At 44.8% G+C, this 15,804-nt stretch overlaps 1 protein-coding gene across 2 annotated transcripts in view; it reads left to right on the top strand.

Moving 5' to 3' along the window:
• LOC139267116 (peroxidasin homolog) overlaps nt 1–15,804 on the top strand; it is a 324,156-nt gene that overhangs the window by 103,995 nt on the left and 204,357 nt on the right. For both annotated transcript variants that reach the window (XM_070884937.1, XM_070884936.1), the window contains exon 2: nt 888–959. In XM_070884937.1, coding sequence (XP_070741038.1) covers nt 888–959 — 72 coding nt within the window. The remainder of the gene's footprint in view (nt 1–887; nt 960–15,804) is intronic.

Below are 15,804 nucleotides of genomic sequence, written 5' to 3'. Positions count from 1 at the left end.
CACAACATCCTCAGCATCGTGGATGCTCCAGAGTGAATCCATGCGCAGCTTCAGTGCCGCAATGCGGTCTGTCAGGAGCTGCAGCTGGATACACTTCCTGCACGTGTAGCCGTCTGGGACACGAAGCATTCCTGAGTTCCCACAGGAGGAGCATGACACGGATCTGGGCGCTCCTGCCATGACTTAACCCTTAAATTACTTAATTTGGCAACAATGCCAAAGATTTCTTACTGCTAAGAACAAGAAGAAAGATGAAGAAAAAGAAAACTACTCACCACTCAACTACTCAACCAGCCAATCACTTACCCTCTTGGCTGTGACGTCACTCTTTGATTACTTTTTACTTCTTTCTTACTTTTGACCCTGTTGCAGCTTGCCGCTGCTCCTCCTCCGGCCGCTGCTCCCGACTGCCGCTGATCCCCGGACTCCCGCTGGGCCTTTATAGGCCGCTGCTTGCTCCACCTCCGGCCGCTCGCTCCACCAACTGCCGCCGATCCCTGGACTCCCTCTGGACCTTTATAGGCCGCTGCTCGCTCCACTTCTGGCTGCTCCCGACTGTTGCCGATCCCCGGACTCCTGCTGGGCCTTTATAGGCCGCTGCTCACTTCATCTCCGGCTGCTCGCTCCATCGACTGCCGCTGAATTAAATGTCTGGCTGAGTTTTCTGACCATAGCGGGTATTTGTGCCAATGCATTTGTACCATATTATGATGTACCATGTTATGAGGGAGAGTCAAGTGAAATGTAGGAACATTATAAAGTGGTAGAAATTCAGATTTCAAGAAATTTCTTACAAGAAATGTTTTGATTTTTTTTTTTAAAAAGGTGGCTAACTTTCTGATGACTTGTGATTCATCCTCTTTTTTTTCTACTTATGTTTCTATCAGGGATTTGCGATTCAATAAAATCCAAGATATTCCATCTGGAGCCTTCAGACGTTTGAAGCACCTCAATACACTGTAAGTGTCTTTTCCACTAATTTTCTCGCATCATTTTTTTTTCAACGAGCTCTGTATGCTCCACACTGCTTGTGCATTTCTGTGTCACTTCGGATTACCTGCCAGCCACCACAAAATAGCTTTATTAGAGAGCATCTTAAAAGTGAGCTGGAAAGCCATTCCATTGTAATAAGAAGTCAAAGTGTAAATATAAGGACACAAAATTTTGTTATTATCTCAGGAAATTTGTGCTGAATTTTTACCAGCCACAACATGCCTCTGATGAGCCTTGGGCCTTCTCCCAACACTTTCCTTTATACATGCATGTCACAAGACTGTCATATTTCTGTTTAATTATGGCTAAATGGTCACCTTGTTCTCCTGTCTACTCTGAAAGGCAGTACATACCACACCATGAGACTGTTGCATTCAGACTAATAATAAAAGTCAAATAACATTATTACACAATACAGAAAAACACAGCAAGATACTAATGTACAAATATTTAGAAAACATTTAAGGATTGAATTAGTCCACAAATCTAAACCACCCTTTCCAGAATATAATTCTTACACATTCTGAAAACAAGACTCTGAGGAAGCAGTTGTCCATAGAGGTTTGTCCGGCCCACCACATAGCTGTCCATTTAGGTGCAACTGAAACTGAGCGACTACAGCATTGCCACTATGTAAAAAAAAAAGTATTTCATGTCACGGGTGTTAATATTGATAAATAAGTTGTCTTCGTCCTCAAAGGTATCTCCTGACAGGTCAACTTTCAAGAGGTCTATTTCCCCCAGTGTGCAAACTCACAAACCTGAACACTTCAAAGATTTGCCTAGCCACCAAACAAATATGACCTGATTAGTTTTTGAAGGTAGACAGCGGCACCAACAAAGTAGGCCAATGAAAATGGGGATGACTCTCACAGGCTCACAAGATAATTTCTACCCTTCAGCCAATTTCTTACCCAATCCCAATTTTTTCTCCCCAATTTAGAGCTTGATTATTAACCTTTCGTGCAGAACTTCATCATATTCCTTTTGGAAGTCGAGGTACAAATTGTTGGATTTTCTGTAATATACTTGGAATGTCATTTCCCAAACAAGTCAAGGTGGTTGATCTTTTCCTAAACCCATGGGCTAGACTTTCCACTTCACATCGCCCATCTATTGCCCAAAACAGACCTCTATCGCCCATTTTCATGAAAAAGTGGAAACTAGGCCCAAAAGGTCGCCGAAAAAACAGGTGCCCAAGTTTCCACTCACATCGCTGAAATGATCGCCCACGCAAGGCCCACCCCAAGTTTCGGCACCTAGCATGCACTTCGCTGGGCTGGTGCAAAGCCCAAAAGAGTGCTGAGAAATAGTTGCTTTTACTGGGCTTAACAGAAGGAAATGGGCACTATGGATGCCATTTTGAAGATCGGAGGAAGAGTGGGGGCAATAGAAAATGAGCTAAATAGTTGTGAGTTATTTGGAGTGTTAATTTAATATTAGATTAGGGTATATAAAGTAGATATTACAAAGTTATTTTGGAAATAGCTTTTACATAGTGAAATTATTTACTGATATTGTTGGGGCCTATTAAACAGACTGGTATACAGCGTAGAGAGTACAGAGACAGTGAGTAGAGAGATTATTTTAAATTAGTGAAAGTAATTATTGATATGGGGCCTATGCTTTCCCTGCCATTAATTGTAACTGCTCACATGCTGGTTACTGAAAGGATCAATCGAAGAGGTGGCAGAGTAATGCATAGACGGAGTCGAAGACAGAGACGGCAACCGTGCAGCCAACGAAGGTGCTTGGCAAAGCAATCTTACCTGAACTTGTCTGAAAATGCTTGTCTTGTGGAGGCTGCGATTCCGGAAGGGGGTCATCGATGAGATATGCCAACTCGTCAAGGGTGATTTGCAGCCTTCCAGCACCATCAGAACCGCACTGTCCGTTGAGGTGAAGGTTACTGCTGCCTAGCCTTCTACGCATCGGGATTTTTTCAAGCTTCAGCTAGCGACACCTGCCATATCTCTCTCTCTGCTGCACACACTTCTGCATTTGACAGGTGATTGATGCCCTTTACGCTCGCAGGATGGACTTCATAAGCTTCCCAATGACCAGGGAGGCACAGACCGAGGGGGTTTTGGGTTTCTACAGGCTATCACACTTCCCCAAGGTGCAGGGAGCAATAGACTGCACGCACATTGCCCTGAAAGCATCTTTAAAGAACGCGGAGGTGTTTCGTAACAGAAAGGGGTTCCACTCCCTAAATGTGCAGCTTGTTGTCGACCACAATCAAACAATTCTGACAGTAAATGCTATATTTCCTGGCAGCATCCATGATGCGCACATCCTACGTGAAAGTGCTAAGCCTGACCTGTTTGTCAATCAGCCAGAAGGTCACGGTTGGATGCTGGGGGATAAAGGATATGGCCTTGCCAGTTGGCTCATGCCCCCTCTGCACAATCATGTCACTGAAGCACAGAAACGTTATAATGAAAGTCACATAGCGACATGCAACATCGTTGAAAAGACAATTGGAGTCCTAAAGCAGCGCTTCAGATGCCTGGATCATTCTGGAGGCAGCCGACAGTACCACCCTGACCAGATCGCAGAGTTTATTGTGGTGTGTTGCATGCTGCATAACCTAGCAAAAAGGAGAGGACAACTAATGCCAGAAGGAGGGGAGACAGAAGAGCCAGCCGGCGAGGTGGAAGAAGACGCAGGTGAGGACATAGGGGAGCGCAACCAGCCTGGCGATCTAGCACCGGTACCACCACCCCCCTCCCGAAGACCAGTAGCCGGGGCAGTTACACGGCTGCTAAGCTGTTGCGTCAGCAGCTAATTAAGTTCATGCAAAGCGTTCATATCATTGTGGATTTTCAAATGTTCATTTACAGTTATGATTAATTAAAAGTTTCATTTGCGTGGGATTTCATTATTGTGTTGCCTGCAGTGGACTATCATCGGCATTAATGCTTTAAGTAAAGTTTAAGTAAAAGTACTGCTACAATAAAAGAATAAACAAATAAGGATGAACAACTGTAAATTTGTTAATTAATGTAATGAAGAGAGAAGGTACAAAATTTGTTGAATTAAAGATTTTTTTTATTAACAAAGACAACTAACGAATTAATTTTTTAAAAACTAATTCTCTCAAATCCCAATGAACATTGAACAAAACGGTAACAATTTTTCAACAACAAAAAACAATTCAACAATGAAAAACACACCCTCCTCCCTACCTGCGGCCACGTTTCCCTCCAGGTCCTTTCCCACCCCGTGTTCTTACCCCGTTTTGGTCTACGCTGACCGACACAAACACGTTGTGCAGTGTGGGACAGCACGACTTCCTGCCGTGGTGGAGGTGAGGGCGTGGAAGTTGAAGTCTGAGGCTCTACTTCCGAGTCCGAAGGAACTGTGTCCTCCGTACTCATTTGCGTGCTCGGGGTTTCGCTGCGAGCTGACACGACACCTTGGGGTGCAGCACCGTGTGCAGCCATCTACGCATGCCGATGGGCATTGGTTGCGGCGGTTTGCTCACGAATGACCTCCAACGTCTCCCGTGCTATCTGTTTGCAGGGAAGACCAGTTGGAGAAGATCATGCTGAACTTGCTCCAGGTTGCTGGAAACTGGCTCCAATTCGCGGAGAACTGGCTCCAGTTTGCAGAGAAACCCGCAAAACCCTGGATAAGGTCGCGACCGTTTCCCTGCACAGGGATATCAAGCTCTCCGTCTGGGCCTCCATGGTAGGCGATTGCTCACCCCTCTGCGGGGTCGGCGTTTGCAATATTTCACGCTTTGGCATCACCACCTGCACGCCGCTTGGTCCCGGTGCCTCATCCATCCCAATTGAGATACCGCAGGTTGTTTCCCCCCCCCCCCCCCCCCCCCCCACAAAAACAATCTCCTCCTTATCCTCGTCCTTGTCTGCAGCTCTTCCTCTTCTTCCTCCTGCGAGGTTATTGATGGTGTAGGAGGAGTGGATGAATCCACTGATTCTAACAACAATTGACCTTAAAAAGACGAATGACATTTCTAAACATTAGGACATTAACGGTGCTCATTATTAGTAAACATACTTATAAATACATATCAATTTTTCAATAACCCATAACATAAGAATACTTTTCAATACCCCATATGCACAAGGGTTCACCAGGGCTGACATGACCTCATTCGTAAATGAAGAGTACATCAAAAGTATATATCAAATTGCATTATAATTGCAGGACATTACATGCGTAACTAAGATATTTTTAAGATGTCTTTAATAATGTTTGACAGTTCCCATTACTCACGAGATTCAAGAATGGGTTCGGCCACACCACGGGTCATGACTGAACGGCTGTCGGGCCCCACTAAGGCGACCGCAAGCTCCTTGTATTCTGATAAAAATCTGAATCTGAGCAGAGCCGCTGGCCGTCCTCCTCTGCTCGGCTCAATTGATAGATATAATCTTCTGTAAATGATAAGATAACAATGCATGGCATAAGTTAATGGACTTGGTAATAAACATTTAAGATTGACAGATTTAAATGTTCAATTAAAACTTTGCATTGCATATGAACAATATTCCATAATATAAAATTCAACTTAGTGTTAGGATGCATAAATTAATTCATAATTTAATTAATACTATTACGAAATGACATTCAAGATTCCAATTAAAATTTGCATGCATCATTTAAATATTACATGTAAAATTTTAAATATAAAATACAACTTACTCTGGCTTCTGCCAACAAGCTGTTCCATCTTTTCCTGCACTGGTCAGATGTATGTACTTCGTTCGAGGTAGTAGAGGTTACGACATCGGCAATCTCGGCCCATACTTTCCGATATGCACACGGGGTGGAGGTTTCCCGTGTCCAGTCATCCCACCTGCACTCACTGTTAACAAGTGCCTTGTTGGCCTCCTCGCTAAAGGGTTTAGCCTTTTTCCTTTCACTATCTCACTTCATATTTCAACATATTTATCAATATATTAGATAATATATTATATTGTATTTTTTTTTCAATATTGAGCAAAAAAAATAAAAATTAAGTCGATAAGAATGATTAATTTTCAAGACGAATTCAAATATCAATACCAGCAAACACAAACAGCTCCTTGTCCTCTCTCTCTCTCTCTCTCTCTCTCTCTCTCTCTCCTCTCTCTCTCTACCCCTCGGTGCTTCTGAGCATGTGTGATGACCCCTGACCCCTCAAAACGTGGCAAAGAAACTCAACCACAAAAAAAAAATCCCACATATGCGCAGAATAGCTTTGCTAGGGAAGCTTTTTTTTTTAATTTCCGTTTTCAGTGGGCGATTGTGAGATCACCGAAAAATCACATCGCCCATTTGCCATCGCTGGTGTAAGGCTGAGTGGAAAATCGCAAAATAAAAAGGGCCTTGTGCCAGCGATCAGCAGGGCCGAGATGTCCCACATCACTGGAACATGGCCCCTTTTAAAATATAACTATCCCAACGCCAAATTATAATTCACATATTCTTTAATCATATTAAAATATTTTCCTCTGGATATTTATAGATCAGGCTAAGTAGATAGCAGAAAAAGATTCCACCACCTCCAGCATGATGCCAGCACCAAACACCTCTTCCCCACCCTCCCCTTTCATCATTCCGAAGAGATTGTTCCTTCTGCATCACTATGGTCCAGCAATTTAGGTAAAAATAAGCAGAGTGGATCAGGAAGGGACAGTAAGCTTAACAAAGGTATTGGATTTATTAGCGAAGGTGACATCAGGGTAAAGTAGAAAAAAGTTCAAGCTGAAAGCACTATATCTGAATGCGCAAAGCACTCGTAACAAAATAGATGAATTAAAAGCATAGATAGAAATAAATGGGTTTGATTTAAAAGCCATTACAGAGACATACTTGCAGAGTGACCAAGGTTGGGAACTAAATATTCCAGGATATTTTATTCTAGAAAAGATAGGCAAAATGGAAAAGGAGGTTGGAGGTAGCCTTGATAAACCATGGGATAGTAGAGAGAAAGGATCTTGGCTTGGAAAATCAAGATGTAGAATCACTTTGGGTGGAGCTAAGAAACAGCAAGGGGCAGAAAACACTGGTGGGAGTAGTTTATAGGCCCCTTGACAGTCGTAGTAGTGTTGGGCACTGTATAAATCTTGAAATTAGCACTGCATGTAACAAGGATAATACAGTAATCATGGACTTTAATCTTCATATAGACTGGGCAAACCAAATTTGCAGTAATAGTGTGGAGGTCGAGTTCATGAAATACATTCAAGATAGTTTTCTAGATAAGTATGTTGAGGAACCAATGAGGGAACACTATTAGATCTAGTATTTTGCATGAGACAAGGTTAATTAATAACCTTGTAGTAAAGGTGCCTCTGAGGAAGAGTGATCATAATATGACACATTTTTACATTGCATTTGAGACTGATTTAGTTAAATCTGAAATGAGGGTCTTAAATCTGAACAAAGCAAATTATGTAGGTATGAGAGTCGAGTTGGCTAAGATAGATTGGGAAACTAGATTAAAAGATATGATGGTAGATGAGCAATGGCAAACATTTAAAGAAATAATTCGTAATCCACAACAAATATATATTCACTTACGGAATAAAAACCCTACGGGAAAAATGGTCCAAGCATGGCTAACGAGAAGTTTAAGGTAGTATTAGATTAAAGGAAGTGGCTTATAATGTTGTCAAAAAGAGTAGTAAGCCTGAGTATTTTAGAATTCAGCAAAGGATGACCAAGAAATTGATGGAGAGAAAATAGTATATGAGAGTAAACTAGCAAGAGACATAAAAGCAGATTGTAATAGCTTCTATGAGTATGTAAAAAGAAAGTGATTCGCTAAAGTAATTGTGAATCCTTTTCAGGCAGAGACAGAAGAAATTATAATGGGGAATAAGAAAATGGCAGTCATTAAATAAATATTTTGTATGTGTCTTCACTGAAGAAGACACACAAAAATCTGGTAATATTGAGGAACCAATAGTCTAGTGAAGATTAGGAAATTAGATGGCCTACATCCTAGGGTTTTAAAAGAAGTAGCTACAGAGATAGTGGATGCATTGGTTTTGATCTTCCAAAATTCCCTAGATTCTAGAATGGTCTGTGCAGATTGGAAGGGAGCAACTGTAACCCTGCAATTCAAGAAAGGAAGGTGAGAGAAAACACGGAACTATAGGCCAGATAGCCTGACATCAGTAGTAGGGAAAATGTTACAATTAATGGGCTCAATTTTCCCCAGTGATTTGCACCATTTTTTTTGGCCTAAATTTAAAAAATATAAGTTTCCCCAAAGATTGTGCACCAGCGTAACTCAGTTTATTACGATTTTGTTTAGATTAGTTTTTTTGCGTCAAACCTGATGTCTGCGCCAGTTTTTCACAATTATGCAAGTTTGTCCAATTTACAATTCTCCTAGGACGGCTTATGTTACCACTCCCAAAAAACCTTCTGGGCACTTTAGGAAAACCAGCGTGCATCAAAAAATTGCGCAGAAAGATGCCACTGTTTTTAGGTGAAGTTTGGAGGGAGTCAATAACACATTAAATATGCATCATTAAGCTTAAATTTTTCCAACTGAAAACTCAGAAAATGGAAGTTTCATGTAATTCTTTAAGTTTGGATTTTTTTTTTTAAAGTGCCGCCACCGAACGTCTCCAAACCGAGCGTTGGAGTGTCGGCCGGAACAATCAGTCCCTCGCCCGAACACAAACTCAGGACTCTGCTTCAAAAGAAGCCCGGGGGGGATGGGCGCGGGGGGGAGGGGGGTGGGAGGAGATGAGTGGGGGGTGTGTAAGCCGAACTGAAGGGATGAGAACCCTTACACTATGCAACTATGCATCAAAAAAAAGCCCCAGGGCGTAGGGGCGGGGGAGGGTGGGGCGGCCGAAGGGGGGGGGGGGGGAAGGGAAGGAGGGGGGCGGCGGTGGGAGCCGAACTGAAGGCATGAGAAGCCTTGCACTATGCCGCAAGCAACATCAAATGAAGGTGGGGGGGCGAAGAGAGAGGGTGTTTCCCAATCTAAGCAGGCCCGTTGCGCATGCTCAGATCCGAGTGTGGTCTATCCTAGGGCGCTGACTTTGGGAGATAGACAACAAAGAAGATTGTCCTGCCTGCTGTTTTGAGCTTCTTGCAAACGTACAATTTAATAATGGGGGCAATACTGACAATGCCATACCTTGTGCAAGCCTTCTGCATGATGGTGCTGCGGAGGAGACAATTGATTCGACGTCATCGCATGAGGAACCTCCGAGCACAAAGGACAATGGGCAGGAGGCCTTACCCACGTTTGGTATATCGAGACAGGCATTCATACTTGTACCTGAGTGATGCAGACTGTGTCAGAAGGCTGCATTTCCGCCAAGAAGTTGTAAGTGAGATCTGTGAGTTAGTAAAAACAGACCTGCAACATAGAAGAGTCAGGAGGACTGCTTTGTCAGTTGAAGTGAAGGTTACAGCTGCACTTTCATTCTCTGCATCTGGATCGTTCGAGGCCACAACTGGGGGATGTGTGCGCCATTTCTCAACATGCAGCTCGCATCCGCATTCGGCAGGTGACTGCAGCACTATATATGCCCAGAGGAATGACTACATAATGTTCCCCATGACCGCCCAGGCAACGCATGAAAGGGCTGTGGGCTTCTCCAGGATTGTTGGCTTCCCAAAAGTACAGGGCTGCATTGATTGTACCCACATCGCCTTGCGAGCAGCTTTGGAGGATTGTGAGATGCACAGGAACAGAAAAGGCTTCCACTCTGTTAATGTGCAGCTTGTGTGTGACGACATGCATCGCATCATGTCAGTTGATGCAAGATACCCTGGGAGCACCCATGATGTGTTCATGCTACGCGAGAGCACTATATCTGCGATGTTTCAGCTGCAGCCAGAAGGGCAGAGCTGGCTACTGGGAGACGAAGGCTACGGCCTCGCCACCTGGCTCACGACGTCTCTACGCGTAACCCGGACGGAAGCTGACCAGGAATACAACGTGTCGCACATTGCGATGCGCAGCGTAATCGAGACGACCATTGGCATCTTGAACCAGCGTTTCTGATGCCTGGACCATTCCGGAGGCTACATGCAATACTCACCTGAGATTGTCGGTCAGTTCACTGTTGTGTGCTGCATGCTGCATAACTTAGCCATCATGAGGCAGCAGTAGCTAGGAGTAGAAGACCAACCTAAGGTGAGAGTGGCTGATGAGGAGGAGGAGGAGGAGGAGGATGAGGAAGCCATGCAACTCTGAAGCGGAAGCACGACGATGGCAGAGGAGGGCGGGCTGTCATGTCCCTTTAACATTGCTCGAGCCTTGTGCCAGCAGCTCATCCGTGAACGCTTTGCTGCCTGAAGGCTCAGCGGCAACGATTCCAAATGGACCATGTTTACTGCTTGAACCTGTTCTGTAATGTAGTGTGTTAATGCAACAAATAATGGAAATGATTCTTCTTTACTTCAAAAAGCGGTCTTAATAATGGAAATGATTCAGTTATTATTTAAAATCTATTTTATTCAAAAGTTTAACGCACATTTGTTTGTACTTTAATAAAAATATTCTTGTATCAAACTTTAAAGTTTTCAGTTAAGATGACTTACAAACTCTTAACATCACTTACAAACTTTTAAACTTGTAAATTTACATAACGGAGAAATAACTTTTAATTTGAGAACAGTAACGACAACAATAACAACAGCAGCAAAGAAAGGCTGCACCCATCTCTCCTCCACCTTATTCTAAGACCACTCACTGCGCTTGGTCTTGATTGACTCCACCCCTGCCCGCAGGCGGCAGCGCAGCCTTTCTCGGGTTGGTATCAAACTTATTCTTTCGAACATCTCGGGTAATGCGCGCTTCTTTATGATGGGATGGGGGGAGCAGCGGGGGGCAGGTGATAATGTGGAGGGCCCGGCTTGGGCCTCTTAAGAGGCCGGTCTGGGGATTAGAGTGGGTGTGGCAGTGGATTCTGTCAATGGGCGTGGGGTCTGGGCGTGTTCCTTTATTGCAGCAGCTAACTCCAACATTCCCTCCCTTATGTGCCCTGACAGTGTGTCAACTACCTGCAACATTCCCTCCCGCATATTCCTGGACAGTGTTCCCATTTCTGGTGAGAGTGTTGTTACTTCTCCCGACAGTACCGATATCTCATTACCCACCCCGCTGATGGTGTCCAGTAGTGATCGCGTAAGGTCAATGCTCTCCACACTCATTGCCATCATCTGAACCACATCTGTTAGATCCTGCACTTCAGGAGAGCGCTGTCGAGCTCTCCTTCCCCTCCTCACCCTGGGTGTGCCTCGCTGCATCCCACTGGGGCCCACAGCCTCGGACAGTAGGTCCCTGGGTGTTCCTCGCTGCATCTCACTGGGATCTGCAGCCTCGAACGGTGGGAAATCATGGAATGTCCCAGCAGCACTCGTACCACTCAGGAAAGGGGCTGGCACCTCAATGGGCGGCATCTGCACCACCTCCAAAGTGAGTATAACAGTTGGGACTTCATTCATCACCTACCCCTTCCCCTCACCCCCATGCCCTTAGTCTGGAAGATGGGATTGGAAGAGGTTATCCTCTTCAGGCTCGTCCGTGTCTGAATCATCTGCATTGTCAGGTTTGGCCTCAAGTTCTGCAAAATGTAACAGATCAGACAAATGGTTAGCAGCAGAGGTGGGGGCAGGGTGGAATGAGTAGGCTCACACATCGCAGGCAGCAGGCTGATTTGAAGGACCATGATGAATGATAGCACATTGCATCAACTGAAGCGTAGCTGACTGACACATCCTCATGAACCGAAGCATGGCTAGCCTGCGCAGTACATAACATTTAGCAAAGCCAGAGCGTGGAATCTGCAGGACTTGCCCTCTCCCTCGAGTGTGGGCCTAGCTTGTGCAGTGGTGGTTGCTTTTCTCCAGGCAGGACCCATCAAAACAGCGACCCTGTCTTCCAAGGGTGTCAGTGGGTGAAGATTTGCCGGGCCTCCTCCTGTTCGAGTTCTTTCCCATTTCTTGTGTGCCACCTTCCTCTGCAAAGATGAACATATAACTTTTTAGAGAGGGTGTCTTTCTGCCGGGTGGGACAGATACAGATTGTCACATTTACTATTGCAATTCCATTGAATAAATGAAAATATTACTTATACTAACTACTTGACCAAGGTTCTGCCACTTTTTGCACTGGCCTCTAGACTCAAGGTGGTCACCATTGCACAGTAATCTTCTGCAATTTGGTTCCAGGGTTTCTTCATTTCTTTTGCTGGAACTTTTATGTGACCTCTGCTGGTGTCCAGCTCGTGCCATCTGACCTCAATTACAGTAACCAGCGCCGTTGCATATTGTATTGCAGCTCTGATTTTTTCTAATGAGAATTAAAGCTCTCACACACAACTGGCTCTTAAAAAATGGCTGAATGCAGACCGGGAGATGTACTAGGCATGTGCGCCCATAGCAATCTCGTCAAAAACGTCCTTTTTTTTCCTGCGTTTGCGCAGAAGGTGTGGCACCGTTTTTTCAGCACAGACGTATTAGGCTCCACCCCCGAAGCTACAGGACAGGCTGCGCGGCGCCAATTAAAAAAAATAGAATGGGGAAACTTGCCATTTCGAAAATCATAACATGATTGGGCAGAGTCAACGTGGGTTTATGAAAGGGAAATAGTGTTTGATAAATCTGTTGGTGTAACAATCAGCGTAGATAAGGGGGAACCAGTATTGTATTTTCAAAAAGCATTCATTAAGGTGCCACACAGAGAATATTACACAAAATTATGGTTCATGTGATTAGGGGTAATGTATTAATATGGAGTGAGGATCGGTTAATGGACCGAACACATAGAGCAGGAATAAATGGGTCATTTTCAGGTTGGCAGACTGTAACTAGTGGGGTACCGCAAGGATCAATGCTTGAGCCTCAGCTATTTACAGTCTATCTCACTGACTTAGCAGAGGGGACTGAGTGTAACGTATCCAAGTTTGCTGACGATACAAAGCTAGGTGGGAAAGTAAGCTGTGAGGAAGATGCAAAGGGATACAGACAAGTTAAGTAAGTGAGCAAGAACATAGCAACTGGAATATAGGGCCCAAGTTTCGACAGGAGTTGGTCCAATATTTTTGGAGCAAGTAGTTTTTTTGGAGTATCTTAAAAATCACAATTTCTCCACATTTAGTTTGCTCCAGTGAGTTCAGTTTTTCTTTCCAAATGGGAGCGTTACCAGCCACTTACGCCTGTTTTGGCCATTTAAGCAAGTTTAGACAGCGAAAAGTTACTCCAACTAAATTAGGCCAGCATATGTGTCCGTTCAGAAAAACCTTGCGGACACTTTAGAAAGCAGGTGCTGGTAGCCAGAGATGGCGGGGGGTGGGGGGGCTGCGGGGTGAAGGGAAGTTAGAGGACATTGCAAAGCACTAAATACCTTCACAACAACCAGTACAGATCTTGTACTGTAACTTTAGCATAATTTACACATTCCACTATATAAAGCTAAATAAAATATGCTTTTTTTAAATATCATTTGTCAGAAGTTGAATTTTGATGGTGCTGACTGCCTTTCTTACTGCTCTTATCAGCACACAGTCTAGAGACAACCTTTTGAGCAGCTTGTTATTTTTCTAAATAATTTAAAGAAACTCTCCTCCATCCCCCACCCCACCCACCCCCCCGATCAAAAATCTCCCCGCACCAACCTGTTTCTTGTAGCCCTCAGAATGGATTGAGTCTTGAACTTGATTTGTAGCGTCCAAAAGGGATATTGTTTTTAAGCATTAATGCTTTGAAATTGCTTGTCATAGATGGGATCAGTGACACAAACCAGTAGCTTCATCCCCCTCCCACAGTATCGTGTCTCGAAGAATTTTGCTGCAAATGTGCTGTATGACTCCTGGTGCTGATCTGGTGGCCCAGACTCGAGCCGCGCCCCACTCCACCCCCCCCCCCCCCCCCCCCCCGCCCCGCCAGGCTCCTCCAGCTCCTGCTCTCCCGGGCTCCCAGGAAAGCTTCTCTCGGCACACCGTGGACACACTCCGCCAACTGAACAGGAGGGGCAGCAGAGGATGCAGGCAATGGGGGTGCGAGAGGCGACAACAATAAACTGGTGTGAGCGCGGGAAGACAGTGGCCAGCCTGCGTGACAGGCCACTCGGTCCGGGGTAGGGGCGGCGAACATCACGTCGTCCCTTTGACCACGGATAGGGTTGCCTGGAGCCAGGACGCGCTGGGAGGGCCAGGAGCTGCTGCACATGCGCGCAGATTCCATTGCTGCTGGCACTCTTTTCGGCGCAGGGCTGTAACTCCGTGCCCCCCCCCCACTGGTTCTGCTGCGCTGCGCCGAGTCCCAAGGAGGCCTGATCAGCGTGGAGAATACCATGGTAAGGATTAGGCACGCTTTTTGTTCGAGAAAACCGGAAGACCTCACGGAGGTGCACCGTTCTAAGTGGAAACTTGAGCCGATAAAGTGGAGAAGTGTGAAGTTAACCACTTTGGTAGGAAAAATAGAAAAGCAAAATATTTTTTAAATGGTGAGATTGGGAAATGTTGGTATAGAGATGGACCTGTGTCCTTGTACACGAATCACAGAAATTTAACATGCAGGGACAGCAAGCAATTTGGAAAGCAAATGTTAGGCTAGCCTTTATTACGAAAGGATTGGAGTATGAGTAAAGAAGTCTTCCTGCAATTATATAGGGACTTGGTGGGACCACATCTAGAGTATTGGTCTCCTTACCAAAGGAAGGATATACTTGCCTTAGAAGGAGTGCAACAAAGGTTCACCAGACTAATTCCTGGGATGGGGGCAGGTGGCACGTTAGGTATTGTCCTATGGGGAGAGATTGCGTAGACTAGGCCTATATTCCATAGAGTTTAGAAGAATGAGAGGTGATCTCAGTGAAAGATATAAAATTCTCAGATGGCTTGACAGGGTGGATGCTGGGAGGATATTTTTCCTGGCTGGTAAGTCTAGAACTAGAGGTTACAATCTCAGAATAAGGGGTCGGCCATTTAGGACTGAGACGAGGAGAATCTTCTTCACTCCGAGGATGGTGAATCTTTGGAATTCTCTACCCCACAGGACTGTGAGCACTCAGTCATTGAGTATATTCAAGACAGAGATTGTAAGATTTTCGCACACCAAGGGAAGCAGGGTCTATGGAGATAGTACAAGAAAGTGGTGTTGAGGTCGAAGATCAGCCATAATATTGAATGGAAGAGCAGGCTCAAAGGGCCAAGTGGCCTGTTCTTGCTCCTATTTCTTCTTGTCCACTCTTCAATCATCCTAACACCCCCTCCCCTTCCGACAGCACCGTCCCGTGCAAGTGCAGGAGATGCAACACCTGCCATTTTATTTCCTCTTTTGTCACCGTCCAGAACACCAAATAATCATTCCAGATGAAACAACAATTTACTTGTACTTCTTTCAATTTAGTATACTGTATTCGCTCCTCATGATAGTCTCCTCGACATTGGGGGGACTAAATACAGATTGGGTGACTGCTTTGCAGAACACATCTGTCCAGTCCATAAGTGTGGCCCTGAGCTTCTGTTCGCCTGTCACTGTAATTCTCCACCTCACTCTACTTGAACCTCTTTGTCTTCGCTCTCCTACGCTGTTCTAATGAAGCTCAACGGAAGCTTGAAGAACAGTCCCATATCTTTCGATTAAGCACTTTACAGCCTTCCGCACTCGACATTGATTTCAACAATTTTAGATCATAACTTTTTTTTTGGATAGCGGCTGCTGGTAATGATTCTGCTTTTGTCATTTTCAGTTCTTCTGGACCCATCTTTTGTTTCATTTCTTGTCCCACTGCCATCCCCTTTTGCCTTGCACCATCATTTTTTTGTCATTTAATAACAGCTACCTTCTTCCCTATCACAGGCCTTCCCTTTTTCC

Source organism: Pristiophorus japonicus, chromosome 7 (genome assembly GCF_044704955.1).
Source record: "Pristiophorus japonicus isolate sPriJap1 chromosome 7, sPriJap1.hap1, whole genome shotgun sequence".
NCBI classification, from domain to species: Eukaryota; Metazoa; Chordata; class Chondrichthyes; family Pristiophoridae; genus Pristiophorus; species Pristiophorus japonicus.
Note: the sequence above shows the minus strand (reverse complement) of the source record. Positions and strands in the feature narration are given on the sequence as shown.